Source organism: Arachis ipaensis, chromosome B01 (assembly GCF_000816755.2).
Source record: "Arachis ipaensis cultivar K30076 chromosome B01, Araip1.1, whole genome shotgun sequence".
Lineage (NCBI taxonomy): Eukaryota > Viridiplantae > Streptophyta > Magnoliopsida > Fabales > Fabaceae > Arachis > Arachis ipaensis.
This window is the reverse complement of record NC_029785.2, coordinates 129378367-129379335: the sequence shown is the minus strand read 5'-3', so window position 1 is coordinate 129379335 and position 969 is coordinate 129378367. Positions and strand designations below refer to the sequence as shown.

The window sequence follows — 969 nt, the reverse complement described above, 5'->3', positions numbered from 1 at the left end:
CACTTTTCTTGATTAATATTGTTTGACATTTAAGCATTGAGTTTGATGTTATGTGACTGCAATTTGTATAATTTTGCATTGTCTTTGATCTTGTCTGGGATTGTATGTTTCCTTGCAGTAATATTATTATTATTTGCTGACAAGCAAGTTTTATGGGATATGATAGATGTTTGGTATTTATTTGGTGTAAAGCTCATGATTTGTATAGAAGGCTTTCTGTTTATTGAGAGACTGGAAAGCTATGCTTTATAGATAAATATTTTGTTTTGTTTTGCTTTTGTATCTTGTATTATCCTTTTCTTCGTCTTAATGAAATTCTTTTTTTTAATCCAAAAATATTTATTATTATTAATTAATTAATTAATATTGCTTGACAGTCAAGCAGTGAGTTTGATGTTCTTTGTGATTGCAATTATGTCTTTAGATATCAAATGAATGGCTTGAGGTGGTTGGTTTCATTGTACAACAATCATTTAAATGGAATCCTTGCTGATGAAATGGGACTGGGTAAAACGGTCCAGGTAACCAGTTCTTTTAGCTAAGAAACTTAATATCCTTGGCTGGGTTTCTATTTTTTTAATTTAATTCCTTGTTAGGTTTTTGCATTGCCCAATAGCTGTTTTCTCATGGAACTTGTTTAGCATCTTTGATGATTGTTGGGTGTGCCCTGCAACCCTAGACCAATTTCTTTTGACTAGGTTTTGGGGTTTGGTAGTAGAAAAGAGGCAAAATTTTTGGGGGCAATTTTCAGTTTTCTTCACTGTTTGGACTATTTGGTTAGACCGTAATGCACACACCTTCACTGATAAGCATGTTTTACGGGATGGAATCAGACGCCTAGCATCTTGTTGGTGTAAAGCTCATGATCTTTATAGGGGACTTTACCTCTTAAAGATGTGATAATGGAAAAGCTATGCTTTATAGATAAAATTTTGGTTTTGTGATTTTGCTTCTTTACTGGGGATCCCT

The 969-nt window shown here is 33.0% G+C and overlaps 1 protein-coding gene across 1 annotated transcript in view; it reads left to right on the top strand.

The window, feature by feature from the left end:
- Positions 1-969, top strand: part of LOC107638200 — a gene marked incomplete in the record, with an annotated part of 37342 nt that overhangs the window by 21343 nt on the left and 15030 nt on the right. Inside the window, 1 exon segment of the mRNA XM_016341372.2 lies at positions 425-521. Within this exon segment, the coding sequence (XP_016196858.1) occupies positions 425-521 (97 nt within the window).